The 19,065-nt window shown below is 40.4% G+C and overlaps 1 protein-coding gene across 8 annotated transcripts in view; it reads right to left on the bottom strand.

The window, feature by feature from the left end:
* LOC124038085 (stromal cell-derived factor 1-like) overlaps positions 1 to 18,266 on the bottom strand; it is a 43,919-nt gene extending 25,653 nt beyond the window's left edge. For 5 of the 8 annotated variants that reach the window (XR_006839300.1, XR_006839301.1, XM_046353524.1 and 2 more), the window contains exons 1-2: positions 18,101 to 18,266; positions 12,008 to 12,124 (exon numbers count right to left, since the gene is read on the bottom strand). Coding sequence is in view for 6 of the 8 variants with exons in the window: in XM_046353524.1 (XP_046209480.1) it covers positions 12,008 to 12,124; positions 18,101 to 18,167 (184 nt within the window). In the remaining 2 variants the exon portion in view is untranslated. Of the gene's footprint in view, positions 1 to 12,007; positions 12,125 to 13,749; positions 13,874 to 18,100 lie in introns of all 8 variants that reach the window. The other 3 variants (XM_046353528.1, XM_046353527.1, XM_046353529.1) reach the window with 3 other exon arrangements.
* Positions 18,267 to 19,065: the final 799 nt, after the last annotated feature.

Below are 19,065 nucleotides of genomic sequence, written 5' to 3' on the forward strand. Positions count from 1 at the left end.
ATGTACAGTGTAATATACAGTAACATGAATATAATATCCTTCAACTACACATTTTGCCATGGCGAGTAGAGAAATTGTTGCAGTTTTAAAGCAAACTTTCTGCAATTCTACACATTTTTGTCACAGGACGGAGAGAAGTTAATTAGTTTTAAAGCTAATTTCTTGCAACTCTACACATTTTGTCAAATATCTGGGTGAGAAAAATTTACCAAATCGAGGGGGGCCTCCTGGAGGTCAGGGCCCCTGGGCACATGCCCAGCATGCTCGTTTAGATAACTGGCTAGACTAATTTACCAATCCCAAAAAATATAGCTGGCATGGCTAATTGAGTGACGGTCAGTGACTGACATAACAAGAGACAAACTGCTAATGCCGAAACAAATTTGAAACTTGCACCTTGTGTATTCTACTATTCTAACACACAACACGCAACCTCGACTCATTTGAGATGGTTTGGGATGAGTTGGACTGCAGAGTAAAGGAAAAGCAGCCAACAAGTGCCCAGCATATGTGAGAACTCCTTCAATACTGTTGGAAAAGCATTCCATGTGATGCTGGTTGAGAGAATTCCAAGATTGTGCAAAGCTGTCATCAAGGTAAAGGGTGGCTACTTTAACAAATCTCAAATATGAAATATATTTTGATTTGTTGAACACTTTTTAATTACTACATGATTCCACATATGTTATTTCATAGTTTTAATGTCTTCACTATTATTCTACAATGTAGAAAATAATAAAAATAAATAAATACCCTGGAAAAAGTAGGTGTCTCCAAACTTTTGACTGGTACTATATATGATGCATGGAACTCGCAGATGAACACTCATGGGCATCCAAAATCTAATTTGCATTTAATCTAAAATAGCGTTCGCAGGAAGCAGATGACCAACGCCCCATGATCTTCAGTGTGGATGCAGGTACAGATAAAGAAGCTGTTGAAGCAGCCCGATGCGAAATGAATGGGTTGCATAGCTTTATTACGATAACCACCAAAGCAATGCTATTGACTTTGGCCTGAACACCGACATATATATATATAATGCAAGGAAGTCGCAGATTAACTCACTTTTGGGCATCCAAAATCTCCTTTGCATGTGTTATTTCATAGTTTTGGATGTCTTCAATATTATTCTACAATGTAGAAAATAGTAAAAATAAAGAAAAACCCTGGAATGAGGAGGTGTGTCCAAACTTTTGACTGGTACTGTACAAGTATATATATATTTGTCAGGGGGTCCCTAGCAGCTGGGAGCCCTAAGCAACTGCTTAAGTCAATGAGAAACATCTGCAGTAAGAGATAAGTGGAGAATATGAATACAACCACTCATTGTCTCAGACAAAAGGAGAGAACCCAAGACCTAGTCAAATAATTTCTTATTACTTTCCCCCTTCTGATGACCAGGTGGCGAATCGCATCTCTGCATGTCTGGCAGACATATCAGTGTGGATGACGGATCACCACCTCAAGCTGAACTTCGGCAAGACGGAGCTGCTCTTCCTCCCGGGGAAGGACTGCCCGTTCCATGATCTCGCCATCACGGTTGACAACTCCATTGTGTCCTCCTCCCAGAGCGCTAAGAACCTTGGCGTGATCCTGGACAACAAACTGTCGTTCTCAACTAACATCAAGGCGGTGGCCCGTTCCTGTAGGTTCATGCTCTACAACATCCGCAGAGTACGACCCTGCCTCACACAGGAAGCGGCGCAGGTCCTAATCCAGGCACTTGTCATCTCCCGTCTGGATTACTGCAACTCGCTGTTGGCTGGGCTCCCTGCCTGTGCCATTAAACCCCTACAACTCATCCAGAACGCCGCAGCCCGTCTAGTGTTCAACCTTCCCAAGTTCTCTCACGTCACCCCGCTCCTCTGCTCTCTCCACTGGCTTCCAGTTGAAGCTCGCATCCGCTACAAGACCATGGTGCTTGCCTACGGAGCTGTGAGGGGAACGGCACCTCAGTACCTCCAGGCTCTGATCAGGCCCTACACCCAAATAAGGGCACTGCGTTCATCCACCTCTGGCCTGCTCGCCTCCCTACCACTGAGGAAGTACAGTTCCCGCTCAGCTCAGTCAAAACTGTTCGCTGCTCTGGCTCCCCAATGGTGGAACAAACTCCCTCACGACGCCAGGACAGCGGAGTCAATCACCACCTTCCGGAGACACCTGAAACCCCACCTCTTTAAGGAATACCTAGGATAGGATAAAGTAATCCTTCTCACCCCCCTTAAAATATTTAGATGCACTATTGTAAAGTGGTTGTTCCACTGGATGTCATAAGGTGAATGCACCAATTTGTAAGTCGCTCTGGATAAGAGCGTCTGCTAAATGACTTAAATGTAAATGTTAAATGTAAATAATACTGTCAGAGATGAGCAAGGCAACATGAGTACCCCCACTGTCAAGTTGAACATGGAGAATGTTAATATTATACTACTAAACCCCTCACTTTCTTACTTTCTCTCTCACACATGTATATTATGCAGTGAGTGTGTTTGTTTAGTAAATCATGTTGTTTGGTAAGCTTTGTATTTTCTTTAACTTGGTGATGCGGTTTGAAATCATTTAACAGAATGTCCCAACATCAGACCGACAGTAGGCTACTGTTCTGTGGTTAATCATACCATTTTCTTGACAAGGACATTTAGATTTGTGAATAGAAATACAAAGTCGATAATTTACTAAACAACAAATAAACATTTTGTGATAAATAGGCTGAAATAGCCTATTATTTGTTGAACATTTCTGAAGTTAAAAGGTCATTTAATGAGAGTAGGTCTAGTCCTAATTCAATTTCATACCACATTAAGCTCAGTGTTTAGGGCGTTCACTGTCATTCCCAAAATTAAGTGTAGTTAGACCACTGGGAACGGCTTTGATCACAGAAATAAACTCTCTGAAAGGTATTGGAACTCTTTCAATGTTATAAATGGTTCATATTTGAGAATATTACCCTTGTTGTCGAAAATATCAAGAACAAAGTCAATATTTCTCTCATGCCAGCTGGGGAAGAACAATGACTTATTCCTTACAGTTATGTCTGAATTATTCCACAAAAGAGCTTTATGTGGGGAAAAAATGTGCAGGAAACCTATTTTACAGTCCATTAAAGCTTGTTAGTGAAACCTAGCCAATTTAGCAGGTAATCTTTTGGAAATATAATTACATTTCACTAAAAATTGAAGACCTCCCAATTTATTAAACACATTATTTGGAATGAAATACCATATTGAATCAAACATTGATCAAACATTTTTTCAACCAGTTTATCTTAAAAGTGTTAATTATGTCAACAACATCCAACACTTCTAGACCGCCTTTCTTTTGTTAGAAAGGACAGATTTTTTTAGTTTGTGAGACTTATTTTTCCAGATGTCAAGTCAAGAAAGGTTTTATTAATCTCTTTACAAGTAGCTGGATTTACACATAACAATAATGAGGGATACACAAAACGAGACAGTCCCTCTGCCTTGGACAGAAGTACTCTCCCAAGTATAGAAAGATATCTTTGTAGCCAATTATTAAATATATTTTTAGTTCTCTTAATTTTAGGAGAGAAATTCAAATGTTGTCTGACTAAGTGGTTTTTTGATAGATGTATTGCTAAATATTTAACACAGTCCTTTACAGGAATATTTTCTCTTTTTTATCATCAGAGTCAAATAAACATAAGATTTCACATTTAGAAACATTCAGCATTAATCCTGATGCAATAGAAAATGCAGTTATAGCATTAAGGGCATGGGCGACCTGGTCTTTGTCTCTTAAGAAAAGAGTTGTATCATCAGCCAGTTGGGAGATTTTGATTTCTTTGTTAAAAATGTTTAAGCCATATCATATGTTTAAGCCATATCTAGAGATAGAAGTTCCACAACCAAAATTAATAAAAATGAAATGGCGAAATTGGGCATCCCTGTCGTACACTTCTGATGATACTGAATCTTTTGGAAGTATTAAGGTTTAGTAGCACAGAACTATTTATATCTTTGTAAAACATGCAAAATACTTTAATAACATTTTCACCAAATCCAAAAAGTTTAAGAGACCTAAAGAGAAATTCATGTTCAATTGTGTCAAAGGCTTTACAGAAGTACAAAAATAGTACAACCGCATCTGAGTCAATTGCATCTGAATAATCTATAAGGTCCAAGACTAAACAAATGTTAGAGCTTATGGGATGGCCCTTCATAAATCCTGTTTGAGTCTCATTTATAATGGTATCTATTCCTTTCTTTAATATTTTGGCATAAACCAGAGCAATCAATTTGTAATCAACATGTAATAAAGTAATTAGTCTCCAATTGTCAATGAGAGAAGGGTCTTTATCGGGCTTCGGAATCAATGAAACAAGGTCCTGTTTCATAGTGGAGACCATTTCCCCATTTTTAATGCAATCTTGAATCATATTGAAAATTGAGTCTTCTAGTAACTCCCAAAACTGTCTATAGAATTCAACTGACAGGCCATCAGGGCCAGGTGATTTCCCTTTTTTCATTGAATTCAGAGGCTCTCTAATTTCTTCAATTGACACAGGTGAATCGCAAACTGAGTGGAAATCATCCTCAATTACAGGAACATAATTATGAATGTGGCAAATGTAGCTTTCACAACCATCTGCCTGAAATTGAGAGCTGTAAACGTTTTCATTAAAGGAATTGACAAATTATGATATTGTAATGAAACAGCAGGGAGCAAGTCTCGAACCCTCGACCTTTGAGCCCGAGGTCCGGCGCGCCATCGACTGTGCCGCAAAAGCATGCTCGTGCGGCAGAGACGATTTCCGCGCTTATAAACCCAGGGTCGTTACACTATTACGATGATGATATATGACGTCTGATTAATTTACACTTACAGGGCAAGGGGATGAGAAAGGAAGGAATGGAATTTTAAATGGACTGCCTTTGGCAGGAAATTTGTCACACGTTCATCCAGCAACGATTGTGTTTTCAGCCACTGGTAGCGTGTGGGTTCTTTATTTGCGCTACAGTCAATTATGATGTCAAATTAAATTAACTATATAATTATTAATATATGCCTACTGTATGATAGCTAGTAAATTGGTTAGCTAACTAATATTAGCCTGCCTAACTGGAACTTCTGAAGAAGGAACATGTTTTACTTTTACAATTTACAAAAGTTAACCAAACAAAAACAGCATTACTTTAATGATAAGTGTTTGAGCCATCATGTGCATGAGTAGCTCAATTTAAAACTTACTTTAAAAAAATGTATATACACTTGTATGTTGACTTCTCCACATAATGTTGGTTTTAAGTTTTGACTGACTTTTCTTAGCTGATGTACCATCATCGCGAATTGAAATATGGGGCGTTTCAGGTCTGAAGTGAACATAATTGTATTACTCGCAAACTCCATTAAAAACGAGGGCTGGGACGTTGCAAACTTCTCTTGCTTGGCTAATCATTTGGACCAATGACAAATATGGCCGCGGGGATTCCCCCAAGGGCATAAGGCAAGGTTAAGTGGTTGAGGGTATGTCTTTTATGAATTTGAACGGGCTAAACTATCATGTCTGTTTGGTTACCATGGCAACTACTGTAGCTATCTACTAAACTTGCTAGCTACTTCAGTGGATGTTCAACACATTTCTATCAGCAAATGAACACATTTCTAGTGGCAAATGTTTTCAATTATAACCATTGTATAAAAGAGAATCAACTCGGGGCTCTATGCGTTCTCTGGAAAATAATGCAACTCCGTGGACGGTCAGTTCCACTCCGCTAGTGAGTCGTGGAACACAACCTCCACGTCGTTCATTATTTTCCATAGAACGCATAGCCCCTTGTTGATTATCCCTTACATGACCGATGCTAGTTTAGACAGTGCCGCTATTTTTTGGATCTCTTCTATATTTGTGGTTGGGAGATGGTACCATTTGGAGGTATTTCCGCAGGATGGACAAATCAAAATTAACTTAATAACCTCATCATTTTTATCTCCAGATCATTGTCTTTCATTGGCTATATTGGCAATCAATATATGCCGAGAGGGGCCATTTCTATGGCGATTTAAAGGGAAAGACTCAGAAATACACAATGAAAACAGGAACATATCGCCTTTGCGGAGGTTGGATATTGAAATTCAGTCTGTTGCTTTGTAAATAAAGATATTTAGTCCCTATGTTCGTATTCTGCAGATTTAAAAAAAAACCTGCAGCCAATAGCTTGTCTGTTGACATTCAAAGGGCTCCCAAGTGGCGCAGCTGTCTAATTTGCCTACTTAAATAAAGGTTCAATAAAAAAATAAAAATTGTCAAAGTTAACAGCGTTCTGTCGTGGAGCAGCGCCACAGAGTTCTATAGAGAAGTGGCCACTTTTTGATCATGTCCGTGATGGACATTCCATTCACTCCAAACATGCTAAATTCTCAGATTATATCGTCTGAAACTTTTGAACCATTCACTGTGTATACCACACATTAGGAACACCTTCCTAATATTAACAAGCACCCCCCCCCCCCATCGAGGACCAAACCTGCCTTAATTAGAATTAAATGAAGAAATGCACACATAAATAGATAACTAAAACAATGCTTCTTTGCAATATCTAATTATTCAAACTTTAATTCATTTAAGCTTTCTTGCTCCAATATGATAATGAGGGGATGTCAATCAGACGTCTGTGGGTGGTATCTAACTCACCATTGGTTGAACAATGTAATGGCACGTTGCTTCGATGCTTTTGCACCCGCTATGTGAAGCTAGCCACAATAACGAATAGCCAGGATAGTATAATTTGTGGTTCGCTTCAAAATAAAAGTCCCTCATTGACACTGATACAAATAGTGGAATCATGCTACATTTGGACTAGATAATGGGGGTGTATTGCATGCATTGTACAACCTTGCCAATAGATCTTGGATCCATTAAATATTCACAACTGTGAAGAGTTTACACAAATATTAGCATCGTAGTGCTTATTTTAGGACTTTAACTGTGGGAAATCACCTCACTATTCAGCCTATTTACCTATGGATCCATGAAAAGGGTTATCAGCCTACTCAGTGACACCCAGAGAACACAACTGTGAAGAGTTTACAAATATTGCGTTGTAGCTCATATTGCAGGACTTTGACTATGGGAAATCACCTCACCTGTCAGTCTTTTGTGTGTATTGGACATTGCAATATGAATGTAAAGCCTTACCTATGGATCTTGGGTCCATGAAATGGGGTATCAGCCAACTCAATTTACGCCCACAGAACACAACTGTTAAGATTACAAAATATTAAGTTCATAACACTTATTGCAGGACTTTGTTGAGTGCATTTGCTGTTTGTGTCGGTTGTGTTTCAGATTATTTTGTGCGTAATATAAATGAATGGTAAATAATGTATTGTCATGAGTCAATTTTATTGTAAATAAGAATATAATATGTTTCTAATGTAGATGCTACCATAATTATGGATAATCCTGACTGCATCGTGAATAATGACTAGTGAGAATGCGTTGTTGGCTAGAGAGCACATGCCAATTCCAGAGTGGTCACACTCATTATGTAACGTAACATTTTTTTTGTGAGAAAACTATCAGTAGAGTTGAAAATGTGATGGAAACTAATTTAACTAGTGTTTTTTTCGACATATGGGAATTTAAACACAATGTATTTTTATGTGCACTACATCATCATGCACAGCCATTTATCTGTAACAAGTCCATTTGATGGAAACACATCTCCGGTGGGAGAATGCACGTATTGTTTTTATGCAGATTTTTTGAATATTTGGATGAAAATGTGTCACTAATTGGATGGAAACCAAGCAAATGACACTAACTAAATGTTGAATTGTTCAGCAACATGTGCAGTAAATTCTCAAATGATGTTTGTGTTGAAAGGTATATAATACACTTATTGTCATCTCCCTATCACTACATGCTGTGACGTGGGCCTGGAAGGTGACAAATCTACAAGCTGCCTGGCTGTGGCCTACGGGCCTTACTGGGATGTACAGCATCAGTCTCTCTGTCTCGCTGCCATTCTGTCAACATGAAACTCAGCAAAAAAAGAAATGTCCCTTTTTCAGGAACCTGTCTTTCAAAGATAATTAGTAAAAATCCAAATAACTTCACAGATCTTCATTGTAAAAGGGTTTAAACACTGTTTCCCATGCATGTTCAATGAACCATAAACAATTAATGAACATACACTTGTGGAACGGTCCTTAAGACACTAACAGCTTACAGATGGTAGGCAATTAAGGTCACAGTTATGAAAACGTAGGACACTAAAAGAGGCCTTTCTACTGACTCTGAAAAACACAAAGAAAGATGCCCAGGGTCCCTGCTCATCTGCGTGAATGTGCCTTAGGCATGTTGCAAGGAGGCATGAGGACTGCAGATGTGGCCAGGGCAATAAATTGTAATGTCTGTACTGTGAGAAGCTTAAGACAGCGATACAGGGAGACAGGACGGACAGCTGATCGTCCTCGCAGTGGCAGACCACGTGTAACAACAATTTCACAGGATCGGTACATCCGAACATCACATCTGCAGGACAGGTACAGGATGGCAGCAACAACTGCCCGAGTTAGGAACGCACAATCCCTCCATCAGTGGTCAGACTGAGAGAGGCTGGACTGAGGGCTTGTCGGCCTGTTGTAAGGAAGGTCCTCACCAGACATCACCGGTAACAACATCGCCTATGGGCACAAACCCATGGTCCTTCTGTAGCTCTGTTGGTAGAGCATGGCGCTTGTAACGCCAGGGTAGTGGGTTCGATTCCCGGGACCACCCATACGTAGAATGTATGCACACATGACTGTAAGTCGCTTTGGATAAAAGCATCCGCTTAATGGCATATTTCACAAACCCACCGTCGCTGGACCAGACAGGACTGGCAAAAAGTGCTCTTCACTGACAAGTCGCGGTTTTGTCTCATCAGGGGTGATGGTTGAATTCGCGTTTATCGTTGAAGGAAGAGCGTCTGCTAAATGACTTAAATGTAAATGTAAATGAATGAGCGTTACACTGAGGCCTGTACTCTGGAGCGGGATTGGAGGTGGCGGATCTGGGACGGTGTGTCACAGCATCATCGGACTGAGCTTGTTGTCATTGCAGGCAATCTCAACACTGTGTGTTATAGGGAAGACATCCTACTCCCTCATGTGGTACCCTTCCTGCAGGCTCATCCTGACATGACCCTCCAGCATGACAATGCCACCAGCCATACTGCTCATTCTGTGCATGACTTCCTGCAAGACAGGAATGTCAGTGTTCTGCCTTGGCCAACAAAGAGCCTGGATCTCAATCCCATTGAGCACGTCTGGGACCTGTTGGATCGGAGGGTGGGGGCTAGGGCCATTCCCCCCAGAAATGTCTGGACCTTGCAGGTGCCTTGGTAGAAGAGTGGGGTAACATCTCACAGCAAGAACTGGCAAATCTAGCAAGAACTGGCAAATCTGGTGCAGTGCGTGAGGAGGAGATGCACTGCAGTACTTAATTCAGCTGGTGGCCACACCAGATTCTGACTTACTTTTGATTTTGATCCCCCTTTGTTCAGGGACACATTCCAGTTCTGTTCGTCACATGTCTGTGGAACTTGTTCAGTTTCTCTCAGTTGTTGACTCTTATGTTCATACAAATATTTACACATGTTAAGTTTTCTGAAAATAAACGCAATTGACAGCGAGAGGACGTTTTCTTTTTTGCTGAGTTTATTATATGTAGCCACTCAAATTCATATGAACTGCTACAGACACAATCACTGACTTCTATTCAATTTGTCTACTTGCCCCATTCTTCAATCTTGTCTGGGATATATATTTTAGTTGACACACCTGTGTGATGTATCTGATATACAGTGAATTTCTAAAGTATTCAGACTGCTTGAATTTATTCACCTTTTGTTACGTTAGTCTTATTCTAAAATTGATTAGATATTTTTGTCCCTTATCAATCAACACAGTACCAAATAATGGCAAAATGAAAACAGGTTTTTATACATTTTTGCAAATGTATTAAAAAATGTAAAAACAAAATACCTTATATACATAGATATTCGAACCATTTGCTATGAGACTCGAAATTGAGCTCAGGTGCATCCTGTTTCCATTGATCAACCTTGAGATGTTTCTACATCTTGATTGGAGTCCACCTGTGGTAAATGCAATTGATTGGACATGATTAGGAAAGGCACACACATGTCCAACAGTTGACAGCGCATGTCATAGCAAAAACAAAGCCATGTGGTCGAAGGAATTGTCAGAGCTCGAATACAGGATTGTATCGAAGTATAGATCTGGGGAAGGGTACCAAAAAATGTCTGTAGAATTGAAGGTCCCCCAGAACACAGTGGCCTCCATCATATTTAAATGGAAGAAGTTTGGAACCACCAATACCCTTCCTAAAGCTGGCCAAACTGTGCAACCGAGGGAAAGGGTCTTGGTCAGGGAAATTCCTCTGTGGAGATGGAAGAACCTTCCAGAAGGACAACCAGCACTCCACCTGCAGCACTCCACCAATCAGGCGTTTATGGTAGAGCGGCCAGACGTAAGCCACTCCTCAGTAAAAGGCACGACTGTCCACTTGGAGTTTGTCAAAAGGCACCTAAAGGACTGAGAAACAAGATTCTCTGGTCTGATGAAACCAATATTGAATGCTTTGGCCTGAATGCCAAGCGTCATGTCTGGATGAAACCTTGCACCATCCTTACAGTGAAGCATGGTGGTGGCAGCATCATGCTGTGGGTATGTTTTTCAGCAGCAGGGACTGGGAGACTAGTCAGGATCGAGGGAAAGATGAACGGTGCAAAGTACAGAGAGATCCTTGATGAAAACCTGCCCCAGAGCGTTCAGGACCTCAGACTGGGGCGAAGGTTTTACCTTCCAACAGGACAAGGAACCTAAACACACAGCCAAGACAACACAGAAGTGGCTTCGGGAGTTTATGTATGCCCTTGAGATGCCCAGACTTGAACCTGATTGAACATATCTGGAGATTGCTGAAAATAGCTGTGCAGCGACAGTCACCATCCAACCTGACAGAGCTTGAGAGAATCTGCAGAGAAGAATGGGAGAAAGTCCCCAAATACAGGTTTACCAAGGTCGTTGTGTCATACCCAAGACGACAAGACTGTAATCACTGCCAAAAACACAGTACTGAGTAAAGGGTCTGAATGCTTATGTAAACGTGATATTTAAGTTTGTTAGAAATTTGCTTTGTCATTATGGGGTGTTGTTTTGATGATTTTTTTTTTTTTAATCAATTTCAGAATAAGGCTGTAACGTAACAAAATGTGGAAAAAGTCAAGGGGTATGATTACCTTCCGAATGCACTGTACATGAATAAAAATGTATTCACCCTGAACTTGCATTGCATTTACTTTAGACTTTTTGAAACACAAGCTCCAAGTGTCTTTGTGTTTAAGTTTCAACAGAAGTTAGTCAAAGGTAGTGTGAAGACCCAACATCAAAAACATGCTATGAAAAGTAGTATTGTAATCTAACAACAATAAAATGTGTTTATACAAAACTCATCCCCAAAATGTATCCTTTGAAAGCCTTGATATTGTATATAGCTGAAAACAGGGTGGCAGGTCTTTTGATGTGCTGCTCTAAAGTTCCATAGCCTAGCAGACTCATCTAGGGATAGGGGATGGACACATGTTAGTTTTGACAAATGTCTGGGAGCTTTTTACAGAGAGGCGAGAGCAAGAGTTTTGGCGTGAGTACAGTAAATCCAATCCAACCAGTGGCCCTTGATAATATGCTATGTTATCACACAGGCAGAACTACCATAGTGAAGTAGGTTTACATAGTGCATCGAGTATACTAATATGAGTGTAGACTACTTCTCTGTACTCTGGAGAGATCGCAGTTAGTTGGTCAGAAGGCTTTGAAGGTCCTTGGATCATTCTGTCTCTGTAGCACCCGGAGAGAGATGGATAAGGATCAGTGCTAGAAAGAGAGACAGCCCTCAACCCTGACCTCCCACTGGCCCAGGGCCTCCTCCCTAGTTTCATGCAATGTAAATGAAAACAATATCATGACTCACTGACACAGAGTGCTCCATGTTCCTGCTGGTAGCAAGCCTCAACCTGGATGCAGAGGAATGTCCTGCTGGTAGGTTTGCATCTATCTCCACCAGGCTCCAATAAATCTGTTGACAACCCTGCCATGATTAACAAAATAACATTTTATCTGTATTTAGGATTCATTCATCAGTTTGCCTACTTGACATTCATGTCTCTAAATGACAACATTAGATCTGATTAAAAGTATACATGCCATTTGTGATAACAGCTATGACAAACGACATGGCGTACATGTGAATGTATAGCTAACGCAAACTCACTCACTTTTGTACATCGCCTTGGTCTGTACAATTGACCTTATTTTAACGCCCCAAAAACGTAATACTTCCAGATCAACTGTAATGTCAAATACCATTGTAAAGCACAATTCCCCCCCTTTCCAACAGAATCAATTACATGACCCCCATGCTGCCCATTTCCGCATAATTCAAGAAGACAATGAGCCCCGTCGGGTCTTTTTAAAAATGACGGGTGGGGAAGCGAAACTAATGCGTGATAGTGAGAAGGAGAGATGTTGTGTGGGAATTTATTTTTATTTTTTACCCGATCTGTCCAACTTATCACCTTATTGCCTCTAAAATGTAAATAAAACACTATAAAGAGTTTATATAATGTGTCATTACATACTTATTTGAAGGTTTGTGTCAAATTTGAATCGGGTTTTTAGGGCGGTGCTAAAGTGATCTTAGAAGTAAACAGTGGCTTTGAGAATGATGATCGCATGCAATGATGATGCAAGAAAATGACTAGGTATCCCCCTTACCCCCGTCAATGTCCATTTCTTGTTTTTAAATGATTAGAGAAGTGCTATACCTGGTGGAGAGAGATTGTAAGACAGAAATAGTTGCTTTTTGCGTGCTGTACGTTACGACATCACACGTCACGATGTAACGGAGGGTCAGTTTTTAAAACTTTTCTCCAATACTATAGAGCCATTACCATGTCGATCAACACTTGAATAGAAACCTAGTTCACACCCCCGATTTTGAAGTCAACACAGTCGCTACAGTCCCATTACTTTTCTTTGTAGCCTCGTTTGAATGTTGCGGTTGAGCACATTTATATGGAATGGGGTGAGTTTACGTTAGCTAAGATATTATTAAGTCGCTCTGGATAAGAGCGTCTGCTAAATGACTTAAATGTAAATGTAAATATTATTTATATTATGGCACCGCGCCTCTTCTCACTAACAATTGCAACAGCAAATGTCACTATTGTGGCTAATCCTTATAGTGGCTAGCTTCACATAGGTGACTTATTCCATCGTGACAAATGCTCCTCCTTATTTGACTGTAGTTAGCTAGCTGCTAGCTTAGATGTTGGTCATTGTTGGCACTGAATTTTGCAGCCAAACTGCTTCAAAGATGGATGATGTCAAGAATTATCAAATGTAGCTAGCTAACTAAATTATAACTTATTTAGTAATAGAGTGGATACTTAATATGGTTATCTAGCTAATGTGAACTAGCCAACATGTATTGCCTCTTACACATGCCACAATTCTGCTTGCTTTACATTTGACATATTTATCTACCATAGCTAGCTAGATAATAATGATTTATGATACTTGCAGTTTAGTTCCTTATCTAGCTAACTGTAAAACTGAGAGTCTGGCTGTAAAACTAAGCTAGCTAGCCACCTCGACTTTATCAGTTGTAACCAAGCTAGCTAGCTTGATAATCACTCAGTAACGTTAGCTTACCATGCTTTTCTGGCCAGCTGGACATTCCTCTAGCACATCCCGGTCGACTACTTCTTGCATACTCCCATTTCTTCCTCTTCTTCTGTGGGTTTTATGGCGGACTACAACCCCAAAAGGTGTATTGCTGACACCAACGGGAGAGGTTGAAAAACCAAAACAAGGTAAAAGAAAATCCATATGTGATAGGGAAACTAATTTAATCCAACTAAATAAAAAGAGTACATTGGCAAAACCAACACAAAACTCTCACTTCTTCCTTCTTTCAAATCTCCATATCTCCCTTCTCAGGCTTTACTGACAATATTCCATGTAACTCTTCCGCCGATAAATCTTTCAGTCCCAGGAACCGCTCTGCCGCATCCACAATGATGTCTGTCTTCCTGGACCTTCTCTAGCTTGATAGTGCCATTAATCATCATAGCTATAAAAGACACAAAGCCCACCTTCTTAACCTTTAAAATGTCAGGGTACTGCGGGTGAAAGGCAGCCCCTGCAGCCTGCAGTGAAGGCCTATCCACCACCATGGACTCTTCAGGAGCCATTCAAATCCTCAACCCGTTCAAAAGCTGCTGCATGTGAAATGCTCTGGACAGCCCTGAATTTGGCCACCTAATTCTCTTTTACCCTTGTCGGGCAATTGAAAGATGTAGCTTCATGGTTCCCACCACAATTGCAACATTTTCCTCACTTTTAAAACACACGATATTATCTTTTCCACAAGTAGGACATATCGGCTTCTCGCTTCTGCAAACACTTTACAATGATCACACTGCATTGGTCTTGGTATAAATGTTCTGACTCTGTATTTTATATAATCCAACTGCACTTGAGTAGGGAGAGACTCCATATCAAAAAACTAAAGAACAGATAGACTCTTCACTTTTTCACCATTCACCACACGATTCATCCAACGTGCATCAATCATTCCAGGAATATTTTTCATCTCTTCAAAATCAACTTCCCTCGAAATGCCAGATATAAGGGGTGCTTTGTTCCGAAGAGACACATGACACTTATCAAATTGGGTGAGACGCAACGTACGTTCCTTCTGATCAGCAGAAGCACCAAAAATCTAAACAAGCCTGATCCTGAAACCCTTGACTTCACCAAGCACTCTCTCCACCAGTTTGGATATCTCAAACGGTTTCTTCAAGATTGGTAATCTGCTCAGCTGCTCCTCATTACCAAACCCTAACTCCCTCTAGATACAAAGGGACATTCTCATCACTGTACACTAATTTGCTCCGTCATCCATTCTTTTGGACAATATTCCAATTCTCCTTGATTCTACCGCCATTGGATTCAGAATCCATTTCATTGTCCGCTTCCGCCATCTTTTTTTGCCTCCACACGAGTAGGCCACCGCTCCCATCTCTTGATCTTCTTCTATGTTTAAAACGATATGGCTGTAGTCCGGTGCCTTATTGTCAAAAGTAGCCCACTCGTAACACAGCCACCTAGTGCAGACAGGCAGTCAATGGCTCAGTGTTCCAAAACTGTTGATCTGTTTCTACATCCTCGACTTTGGCGATGTCATTTACAAAATAGCCTCCAACACCCTACTCAACAAATTGGATGCAGTCTATCACAGTGCAATCCGTTTTGTCACCAAAGCCCCATATACTACCCACCATTGCGACCTGTACGCTCTCGTTGGCTGGCCCTCGCTTCATACTCGTCGCCAAACCCATGTCATCTAAAAGACCCTGCTAGGTAAAGTCCCCCCTTATCTCAGCTCGCTGGTCACCATAGCATCTCCCACCTGTAGCACACGCTCCAGCAGGTATATCTCTCTAGTCACCCCCAAAACCAATTCTTTCTTTGGCCGCCTCTCCTTCCAGTTCTTTGCTGCCAATGACTGGAGCGAACTACAAAAATCTCTGAAACTGGAAACACTTATCTCCCACACTAGCTTTAAGCACCAACTGTCAGAGCAGCTCACAGATTACTGCACCTGTACATAGCCCACCTATAATTTAGCCCAAACAACTACCTCTTTCCCAACTGTATTTAATTAATTTATTTATTTTGCTCCTTTGCACCCCATTATTTTAATTTCTACTTTGCACATTCTTCCATTGTAAAACTACGATTCCAGTGTTTTACTTGCTATATTGTATTTACTTTGCCACCATGGCCTTTTTTGCCTTTACCTCCCTTCTCACCTCATTTGCTCACATTGTATATAGACTTGTTTATACTGTATTATTGACTGTATGTTTGTTTTACTCCATGTGTAACTCTGTCGTTGTATCTGTCGAACTGCTTTGCTTTATCTTGGCCAGGTCTCAATTGTAAATGAGAACTTGTTCTCAACTTGCCTACCTGGTTAAATAAAGGTGAAATAAATAAATAAACATCAAGCAAGGACAATGTTCCATTTGTTGTTTTTGTGTGTTGTTATTGTGCACATGCGGCACAGCAACATACAGATTTGATCTGCTATCCCCCCCAAAAAAGGGATATATCATATTGAGACATAGCTATACGCTACACATTATTGTTTGGCGGGATGGAGAGGGGGTGCTAATGTGAAACATGGCCTTTAAACTTTGAACACCATTCTGTAATACTGAACGCAGCCCAGGCAAATGCAATCGAGTAACGTGCCGTGGAATTGATCAACCAATGGTGTGTTAGATTCCATCCATATACATTTGCTTGACACCCCCTCGTTATCATATTGGAGGAAGAAACACAGAAATAATTACCCCTTTCAAAGGCACTTAAATATTTTGTCTTCCCCATTTACCCTCTGAATGGTACATAAACTCAATCCATATCTCAATTGTCTCAAGGCTTAAAAAATGCATCTACACTGATTGAAGTGGATTTTAAGAGGTGACATATGGATTCACCTGGTCTGTCTGTATCATGGAAAGAGCAGGTGTTGTTAATGTGTTGTATTCTCATTGTATATGGTAGAGACATGGGGTTTGGACCATTGTTTTTAATTAAAAAATACTTTTATGTGTGATCACCTTACGCAGCCCTGGCAAATGACAGCCTTCAGACATTTTTTGAAAGGGGTTTAGTAGGCTATATCCTGTCCCTAAATCTCACACATATTTTCCGTGAAATTGTGCAAAACGTAGGCCTATTGCAGCATTTCGTGCATGTTGGTTATTCAAGGCGGCATGTGTCTTCTCGTTTCATTTGTATCTTTGCCATGAATGAGATCTCACAAAAATGCACAATATTTTGCAATAGTTCTTGCATGATTTCACTCGAAATTGGTGAGATCACGTTGCCTGTCCAGATACAATCTCGGGTTATTTGCATATTTGCAGCCTGTTTAATAGATTATCTTTATTAAAAGAGACGCAACTAATTTTATGGAGCAGCTCCAGGGAAAGATAGCCAAATGCAATTAAATAATGTTTTATGTAGTTCTGCTATTGCACAATTTAAAAACGTTTCAAGTTTCAGTTTCAACCCTCAAATTCTCACTATAGCCCCGGTGCTTAACGGTCATCAAGTAAGGTGATAACAACCTGGATTAACCCTCTCCGTCCACAAAAGATGTACCCTGGGGTCATTGTAATGACGCGACACCTGAACCAGCCGCATTACCAAGAGAAAGAGGCCGCAGTAGAGAGCCATCTACCCGGCTGAGTGATGTCGCCAGCACCGCTATCGCACTGGCTTTGTGTTGGAGGATAATTTGAGGGTAATTAAATGGTAACAAAAGGGAGGACAAATACACATATTAATCAGCAATCCGACTGAGGTCTGCTGCGCTACAGACAGCCTATATGCACACAATGCTAGAGTTCTAGTGCCCTGGTGGGGTTGCTTTACGCACGACCGACCGGTAGGCTATACATGCGCTATGCCACTTGTTATTGCTGCTCATGGGGAATATAGCTAGAAATATATGATATTCAGATGGGAAATTCAAAGAGCCATTCGAAGGGTTTAGTTGAAAATACAATTATGTGCATAGGCTATAGCAAAGTGAACATAGGAACCAGACTTTCAATAATCAAATAAAGCATGTTGGTTGTTGGTGATCCCACTCTTTCAATTATTCAAAACAGAAGTAATAAATCATATAAAATAGTTTACACTATATTTAATTGCACCGCGATCAGGCAATTGTTTAGGCTAGGGCCAATACAAATCAAACAGCCTAGATTATTTTAATTACGGGTGACTAATGTATATCTGATAGTGGCATAAACAGTAGAATGACAAAAAATTATCAGGTGCATCTCACTAGAACAACCTTTTAACATGCAGCGCCTCGGGCACACACCGAACCACATAAAACATATCCAGACAATTACATGAATGTTTTATGTTAATAACAAATAGCAAATAATAGCTAAAATCATGCACCGTAGCCTACCTTGTGAGAAAGGAGCGTATGTCGCCACAGCGAGCACAACCATAACCGCCAAGTATTTCAAATCCATGATTAACGATACCGGTCCGATAATCTGTTCAAAGTAGAGTCCAGATCGCACTGTGAAAGTGTGTGTCGGAGTGTTGAAGTTATACACGGTGCATACAAGGCACGCTGCAGAGGAGGAAAGGGAAAGGGGGAGTGTCTGAGGATGAACAAACTACCCCTCCCCCACACACGCGCGAACGCACACACGCACGCGGACTCATACACACACGTTCTCAAAAGATGGAAGTGTGTGTGTGTGGATTTCATTTATGACTCCCTGGCAAGGCGAGTTTCCTCTATCAGAAATCTCTGGACCTGAATCAAAGTGTTTCGAAAATCTTTGCAAGCTTCCCATGCTTTACCTCAAATAAAATGTTATTGGTCACATACACGTGATTAGCAGATGTTATTGTGGATGTAGCGAAAAGCTTGTGCTTCTAGCTCTGACCATGGATGGGGAATATAACTGGAAGTATATAAAAATATAAACAAAAATAAGACTCAGAAGTTTACATACACTTAGGTTGGAGTCATTTAAAACGCTCCACAAATGTCTTGTTAACAATCTATAGTTTTGGCAAGTCAGTTAGGACATCTACTATGTGTATGACACAAGTAATCATTCCAACAATTGTTTACAGACATATTATTTCATTTATAATTCACTGTATCACAATTCCAGTGGGTCAGAAGTTTACATACACTACATTGACTGTGCCTTTCAACAGCTTGGAAAATTCCAGAAAATGATGTCATGGCTTTAGAAGCTTCTGATAGGCTAATTGACATCATTTGAATCAATTGGAGGTGTATCTGTGGATGTATTTTAAGGCCTACTTTCAAACTCAGTGCCTATTTGCTTGACATCATGGGAAAATCAAAAGAAATAAGCCAAAATTGTAGACCTCCACAAGTCTGGT

This window comes from Oncorhynchus gorbuscha, linkage group LG06, assembly GCF_021184085.1.
Source record: "Oncorhynchus gorbuscha isolate QuinsamMale2020 ecotype Even-year linkage group LG06, OgorEven_v1.0, whole genome shotgun sequence".
NCBI classification, from domain to species: Eukaryota; Metazoa; Chordata; class Actinopteri; order Salmoniformes; family Salmonidae; genus Oncorhynchus; species Oncorhynchus gorbuscha.